Below are 8,326 nucleotides of genomic sequence, written 5' to 3'. Positions count from 1 at the left end.
TTGTTGAAAAAAGGCGATTTTTTATTTCGAAATTTAGAGAGTGTGCATCTTTCATATTAGTATGATTCAAAATTTCCGGTTTACGGAATGGAAACCGGAAATTTTTCCGGTTTACGAAATGGAAACTGGAAATTTTACGGTTTCCATTCCGTAAAACGGAAATTTTTCCGGTTTACGTGACGTAAACCGGAAAATTTCCGGTTTCCATTTATACCGGAATTATCCCGGAATTCCGGTTTACGCAACAAATTTCCGGATCATTCCATTTCCAAAATGGAAATTTTTTTCCGGAAAAATGGAAACCCTACTACTAGCTAGGAGGATTTATTAGTTTTTCATGTCTTTAAAATTTAATTGGTTAAATCGAATAAAATTGAAATAAAAACAAATAAACAAATAAAGAAATTAGTGCTGCGGTTTTTTAAAGACGACTTATATTAATATTTTTTTATGTTAATGGAACTATTTGTATTCAGTAAAGTATTTAGATACTCGCCTGTTTGATGGGAGCCTATAACTGCTGCCTGGTAATCAGGTTTAAAGCCTGGAATTCCAAGCCTAAAGTCTTGGTTTAAAAACCTGTATATATGTAGAACACCGGTAACAAAGGGGGGTAAACTAGAGATGGGCGCGTTCGTTGTATTTTTATTTTGTTCGTTAATCGTTCATGAACGACGTATTTTGTAAATTTTTTTTAATTGTTAAAAAAAAATTTAGTTGATTCTCGAAATGATCTTTCATTTTCCATCTTTTGCGTTCGTTTTCTCACTGAACGATCGTTCAGTAAAATAAAAAAACAATGTCCATCTCTAAGTAAAAACAAGACAATTGTATAAAACAGGAGTCTGCACATTGATAACAGGAATAAAATAATTAACCAGAATAAACCAGAATAAACCAGATTAAACCAGCATTAACCAGAATAAACCAGAATAAACCAGAATAAACCAGAATAAACCAGAATAAACCGGAATAAACCAGAATAAACCAGAATAAGCCAGAATTAACCAGAATTAACCAGAATAAACCAGAATGAACCAGAATAAACCAGAATAAACCAGAATAAATCAGAATAAACCAGAATAAACCTGAATAAACCAGAATTAACTAGAATAATCCAAATATATTTATAAATGTCATTTTTCTATTCCACGGTTTTTAGGTGCAGGGTGTCCCACGAAACATGACAGTTGGTAAATAGTTTTGAATGTCGTCTGCCATACATTGTATTAGATATTAAAGGCTGTTTGCAGTTTATTTTGTTTAAAAAATATTTTGCTCAAATATATTTTACTTTGAAGTTAATTTTACTATAATATTACTCCTATATAATATTCTTATTATTGTTTTTGGTATCAAACAACTTAACAAATTATGAAAGAAGACATTATATATATATATATTACCAACTGTCATGTTTCGTGGGACACCCTGTATCTACTACTGTAGTACATGTAATCTTTACGCCTTGATAACACAAAATGTTAAAGGACATGAGTTTTGTCACAAACTCTCGTTTTTTATTCCCCACATTTTAGCAACCTTTGATATTTGAAACTATGAACTCTGTTAGATCAAATAGTCTTAGTTTGAAATATCAAAGGTGTGCAACACTAGGTTGCAAAGATATGGGGATTAGAAACTTTGATTTTGTGGCAAAACTCTATTTTTTTCCACAGTAAAAATGAAAAGTAAAAATTATATTTTGAAATCAAAACTTTAAAACTTAAAAACTTAAAGTGAACAAAAATGAATCGATCAGTAATTCTAGGATGTGAAGAAAAATTTTTAAAAGTTTAAAAGAATGTGAAAAAGTATCAAAAAAGTTTTAAAATTGTTAAAACGCGTTTTCCGGCGCCTTTTTTCAAATAATTAAAAAAACACTTTACATTTATTACTAAAAATGAAATGAATTTTTGCAACAAACTCAAAATTAAAATCTCTTTATCTGCGCGACCCGATGTCGTAGATCTATGAATTCTGTTAGACCAAAAGTCTAAGTTTAAAATATCTAAGTTTTACACCACCAGATTTTCAAGAAATAGGGACTAGAAAGTGTGCAATTTTTGCACAGTAAATAAAATTAGATTTTGAAGTTTGTGATTAAAAGAAAAAACCGTTTTAAAAATGTCAAAAAATATCAAAAAGTTTTAAAATTGGAAAAAATGGCCAAACACGTTTACAGGGGCCTTTGTTTAACTAATGTTTAAGTAAGTTTAAAAAACCGCTTTATATTGATAAATACAAATTTTAAATCCTAGAAAACTAAAAATTTTTTATACCCAATTTCTTCTTGATAATGATCAATAATGTGAAAGGAAATGTCGGTTTTCTAGGTATAAAAATTTCTATGAATTTCTCCATTTGTTCTTTATTCTAACCCTGTCTGAAAGCAATTTATAGTGAGCTTAGAAAAGTTGAAAAAATAAGACTCCTTCTGAAAACTACCACACACCAAGAACATTGTTTCACAAAAACAGTTGGAATTTCTTCTTCCACAGCAGCCTCCGCATCATACTTGGGATCGTTATTTTTGAAGATGTTAAAGTCGTCAGTGTCAAATATACACAAATTGCGTACAGCACACAGTACTCTAATGGTAGCAATTGGATGATCAAGTACAATATAGGTGGCAACAGAGAAATGGATCAATTATACACGACGTTAAAAGTGTCAAATATAACAAGAACATTTTTGTTTTTTTTTTGAACATTTTATCACAGATATAACAACTAGGGATTTGTCTGCTCACCCTTTTGAAATCGGCTCAAGAGGATATATCTCACCATCAAATAAAGCAAATCTAAATAAACTACAAAAGTTCTGCAAACCCAGTGTTAGTTTCAAAGCAATGTGTAGAAATCTATCAAGACTTGCAGTGCTGTCATCATACCACATTTTCAGAAAACGAAAAACATGCTCATGCTCTTGTATGGCACATGCTTTTTGACGAACCCTGCCAATCATAATTCCAGAGAAAAGAGTATTATAATTAAATTGTAAACTTTTATATTGTTTAATGTATTTTTTAGAGAAATATAAATGATTAATATATATTATCAATTTATCAGAATTAGCCCTATAATATCACAGATAAAAATTATATTAAAAAACAGTGTATTTAGCACAGGTTGGCCAGCATGACTGTATAGCTGATCAAGCATGTGACCGGCCTGGTCTTGGTCACCAGCCTGGTCTTGGTGATCATATCTCGTCAAACTTAGAGAATCAGATTCATGAAGAAGGTTTAATTCTATTTGTGTTTTTTCTTCCAGCTTGTTCGGATCGTGATTACACCTTAAACAGATTATTTGAATTAGTGGGGGTTAATGAGATGAACCCCCCCCCCCCAAAAAAAAATGAGTGGACGTCCCACTATCCGGTAAATTAAGGAAATGAACTTTAAGGGGCAAAACTAGGAAGAGTGGGCAGCTGCTTTAATTCAATTTTTTTTAAATATATGTTTTTAAAAGAAAAGGTGGGTGAGGGTTATAATTCTATAGCTAGAACTTTTTCTTTGTCCAAAATAAAAGCCATTAATAATTTCAGAGCGACAAAGGTCTCCCTACTTTTAAACTTTGCAAGATACAGGGTTACAAACAAAGGATGAGAGTTTAATGACGACCTAAACTTGAATTATAAAGATCTTGGATTCGCTGGTTATCCTTGGAAATAGTCTTTTGTTCTGATTTGCCAGAACAAAAAATTATACAGCTGCAGATAACTACAGGATGTATACAGCTACAGATAACTACAGGATGTAAACACCTGCAGATAACTACAGGATGTATACAGCTGCAGATAACTACAGGATGTATACAGCTGCAGATAACTACAGGATGTATACAGCTGCAGATAACTACAGGATGTATACAGCTGCAGATAACTACAGGATGTATACAGCTGCAGATAACTACAGGATGTCTCAAAAAACATGACAATTAAAAGTCGACATAATTCTCTACAGTTGACTCTGAAGTCTCATCCTTGTAACATGTAAGGTCTGACTCACAAGCCACACACAGCAGTTGAAATGAAATGCCGATTAATATTCAAAAACTAAAATTAAAAACAAATGCTTAACAGTTCTAAGATCTACATGTTCAGGGCTATAAAACAGTTTAAAGTAAGTAAAGAATAAAAAGGCATTGCGACACTTTCAAGTTGACGCGGTCTTGAAAATTAATGTAACTTTTTAAAGCAGTGTGCACGTAAAAGTTTGATAACTACACGCCGAGAAATTTACCCAACATTATGGAATTTAAAAATGTATTAATATTGTACACTGTATTTCCGCCGTCCATAAGCACCCTTCCTCGTAATTTCACGATGTACTGTCAAGTGACCCTAATGCCTTAGAGCCTTATCCCTTTGTTAAATAAGAATTTTAACCATTGTACTTTATGAAGTAATAGCTTGGTAACTCAGCGGCAATGTTACTAAAAGTTACTTCCGCCGTTTACCCGCTCTTGACGATTTAACCGAGAAACTAAATTTTCGCAAAAAAAGTCGACCCACTAAGAACCGAGTTACCCAACGAAAATTTGGGGCAAATGGGTAAAACAAACAGACAGACACCAAGACAGAGGTTACAACTTAATATATATAGATATCGTGTACTGTAAACTTACTCTTAGAGAAATAAAACATCCCACAAGGAAGTTAAACTGCCTTTTTAAAAAAGAAATACTTTAAGGAAGGATTCTTTTGGACCACCGAAATACAAAGTATTTTTTATTAATCTTCTTTAACAGACTGTACCTGTCTGTATCACAGTAGCAGTATTTGGTTCCTGTAGCTAGTCGGTCAGCCCAGCTGTTTTGGAAACAACCGACACCGGCAATATTATCCTAGAAACAGATTGTTAAAGTAACTGTACCGAGTAGGTCAGCCCAGCTGTTTTGGAAAAAACCAACACCGGCAATATTATCTTAGAAACAGATTGTTACAGAAATTGTAGCTAGGTGGTCATCCCAGCTGTTTTGGAAACAACCAACACCGGCAATATTATCCTAGAAACAGAGTGTTAAAGGAATTGTAGCTAGTAGGTTCTAGAAACACCCAACCACGTCAATCTTAAAAACAGATTGTTAAATTCAAGCTGACTCTCCGTGCAAAGATGGCAATGCATAATTCACAACCATTAAAACTTCTATCTGATCAAGTATGTGTAAGAGACAGGGTGTCCCACGAAACATGACAGTTGGTAAATAGTTTAGAATGTCTTCTTCCATAAGTTGTTTGATACCAAAGACAATAATAAAAATATCATATAGGAGTCATATTATAGTAAAATTAACTTCAAAGTAAAATGCATTTGAGCAAAAGATGTATAAGCGAAATAAACTGCAAACAGCCTTTAATATCTAATGCAGTTTATGGAAGACGACATTAATAACTATTTATCAACTGTCATGTTTCGTGGGACACCATGTATTATCGTTATTTTGAAGGTTTAAAAGTGTTCAATTCAATACACGTTTTTTGATGTAGTAGAAATGCGCAAGTCAATTTTGTAGAGAAACCACAATTGACAATAATACGCTTTCGAAATGATAAAAAATTAATATCTGATTCATATTTCATCAGACAAAGTTTTTAAGGTTACCAGTTTGGTTCGGGCATTGACAACAATTGTTGAAATTACGCTTATACTGATTTTTCATCCTCAGGATTAAAAATTAAAAGTTAAGAGAGAATTTTTAGTTTAATCATTTGCATTTTGCATGTGTAAGTTCACATTAATTGGACTTCAATTTGAATTAATGAACACGACTTTTGATGATTATATATCTATTTATTTATTTAAAATCAAATTGTTGGAGTAAACTTTTTGTGGATTTTGTAGTAATTAAGTTTGTATTTCAGGAGTTTGTATTTCAGAGGTTTGAATTTCAGGAGTTTGTATTTCATGAGTTTGTATTTCAGGAGTTTGTATTTCAGGAGTTTGTATTTCAGGAGTTTGTATTTCAGAGGTTTGTATTTCAGGAGTTTGTATTTCAGGAGTTTGTATTTCAGGAGTTTGTATTTCAGGAGTTTGTAATTGAGGAGTTTGTATTTCTGGATTTTGTATTTCAGGAATTTGTATTTGAGGAGTTTATATTTAAGGACTAAGGAGTTTGTATTTCAGAGGTTTGAATTTTAGGAGTTTGGATTTCATCAGTTTGTAATTCCATAGTTTGTTTTTCAGTAGTTTGTATTTCCGTAGTTTGTTTTTCAGGAGTTTGTATTTCAGGAGTTTGTATTTCAGGAGTTTGTATTTTAGAAGTTTGAATTTCAGGAGTTTGTATTTCAGGAGTTTGTATTTCAGGAGTTTGTATTTCAGGAGTTTGAATTTAAGGAGTTTGTAATTCAGGAGTTTGTATTTCAGGAGTTTGTATTTCAGGAGTTTGTATTTCAGGAGTTTGTATTTCAGGAGTTTGAATTTAAGGAGTTTGTAATTCAGGAGTTTGTAATTCAGGAGTTTATAATTCAGGAGTTTGTATTTCAGGAGTTTGTATTTCAGGAGTTTGAATTTGAGGAGTTTGTAATTCAGGAGTTTGTATTTCAGAAGTTTGAATTTAAGGAGTTTGTAATTCAGGAGTTTGTATTTCAGAAGTTTAAATTTCAGGAGTTTGTATTCTATAGTTTGTATTCCAGCAGTTTGTTTTTAAACACTTGATTTTCTTAAAAGGTTTTTATAAAATATAAATACAACATTAAACAAAATTATTTTAATAATATTAGAGTATTCTAATATTTCTCACTTTTTGGGGCCTCAGCAGTTTGTATTTCCATTGTTTGTAATCTTACCATTATTTTTTTTATTGTTTTCCAGTTCCCTCTGTCCAGAGCTTGGTAGGAATATGCCTTAAATCCGTCATAATAATATTTTTATTTTTTAAGTATACCTAAAAATATTTGAAATTTTTTTTGTTGCTTCATCAACTCTAACTATAGCTTAGAATTCTTAATTAAAATCTATGAAAAATAGCGTAAAAACTAATAGATTTATAAATTTTGGAGTGGGTACAAAACGCCCAATAACAAAACGCCCAAAAACAAAACACCCAATTACAAAACGCCCAAAGAACAAAACGCCCAATGCAACAAAAAGCCCAATTACAAAACGCCCAAAGTTACATAGTTACATTGAACGTTTTGTAATTGGGCGTTTTGGTGCATTGGCGTTTTTTTATTGGGCGTTTTGTTATTGCTTAAGGAAACGTAGTAAACTATAAAAGTAATTTTTTATTGACACATTAGAAGAAAGTCCCAGGACAAAAAGACAAATATTTTTAAAAATATAAAAATCAAATTTATAAGAAACTAGCTAAAAGAGTGCCCGGGCGTTGCCCATGGGTTCATATAGTTACTCCCGCCGTTTACCCGCGCTTAGTATAAAATCATGATTTTTGCTGAATTTTAGCGGATTTTTTTTTTAATATTGTTGATTCCTGTTTAGCACAGCCACGTTCTGTTATCTTCAACACGTTCTCTACACCATCTAGATAGATAGATAGATAGATAGATAGATAGATAGATAGATAGATAGATAGATAGATAGATAGATAGATAGATAGATAGACAGATAGATAGATTATTAATAATTATTAATAATATGGAGGCTTTTAAAATTTATAATTCTGATAATTGCACAAGTCACTTTTGTATAGAAATCACAATTTAAAAAATCAGCTTTCATAATTTTAAACGTTGATATCTGATTCATACAGTTCAAGCAGACAAGGCAGGGTAATATTGTGAATCAGACACTTCTATCGTTCCATGGAGGTTTTTTCAAATTAGGCTCACAGTCCATTTATGATCTTGAGAGACACAACGGTTTGTTAGCGTCTAAGAAAAAATAACACACACTCAAAAAAAATATATTTTTTATTAAAAAAGCGCTTTTTTATCCAAAAATATATTTGTATCTCAAAATGAGACATTCTTTTCTGTTTCTTATAAGAAAAAAATCTTAATTTTGGTAAAATTTTAACGTTTGTAAAATTTTTTCGGTTTTACTGTTTTTGAAATAAATCATAAAGGAGCAAACTCAATTAAAAGCATCGTAAAAATGATTTTTATTAAAAAAAAAATATTAGATCTTACGTTGTCTATGATGGTATGAGTAGGTTCTAGTTCTACAGAAAGTAGAGTCCGTGCAGTTTACTAAATATCTTGCTGAACCATCAAACTCAGAGCATAGACGGTCAACTTCTAGATGGGTAGGTAGGTAGGTAGGTAGGCAGGTAGGTAGATAGGTAGGTAGGTAGGTAGGTAGTTAGGTAATTAGAGATAGGTAGGTAGGTAGGTAGGTAGGTAGGTAGGTAGGTAGGTAAGT

At 31.7% G+C, this 8,326-nt stretch overlaps 2 protein-coding genes across 2 annotated transcripts in view; both read right to left on the bottom strand.

Annotated features, from left to right (window-relative positions):
- Positions 1–605, bottom strand: part of LOC111707599 (N66 matrix protein) — a 14,959-nt gene extending 14,354 nt beyond the window's left edge. Inside the window, exon 1 of the mRNA XM_023480732.1 lies at positions 497–605. The gene's annotated coding sequence lies outside the window, so the exon portion shown is untranslated. The remainder of the gene's footprint in view (positions 1–496) is intronic.
- Positions 606–3,002: 2,397 nt separating this feature from the next.
- On the bottom strand, positions 3,003–8,202 carry LOC111707598 (uncharacterized). Its single transcript, XM_023480731.1, has 5 exons — positions 8,095–8,202; positions 7,437–7,486; positions 6,793–6,849; positions 4,762–4,850; positions 3,003–3,297 (listed from the first exon to the last, which is right to left on the bottom strand). Exons 3-5 carry the CDS (start codon positions 6,793–6,795, stop codon positions 3,060–3,062), a joined length of 330 nt encoding a protein of 109 aa, XP_023336499.1. The 5' UTR covers positions 6,796–6,849; positions 7,437–7,486; positions 8,095–8,202; the 3' UTR covers positions 3,003–3,059.
- Positions 8,203–8,326: the final 124 nt, after the last annotated feature.

Source organism: Eurytemora carolleeae, unplaced genomic scaffold, assembly GCF_000591075.1.
Source record: "Eurytemora carolleeae unplaced genomic scaffold, Eaff_2.0 scaffold336, whole genome shotgun sequence".
Lineage (NCBI taxonomy): Eukaryota > Metazoa > Arthropoda > Copepoda > Calanoida > Temoridae > Eurytemora > Eurytemora carolleeae.
Note: the sequence above shows the minus strand (reverse complement) of the source record. Positions and strands in the feature narration are given on the sequence as shown.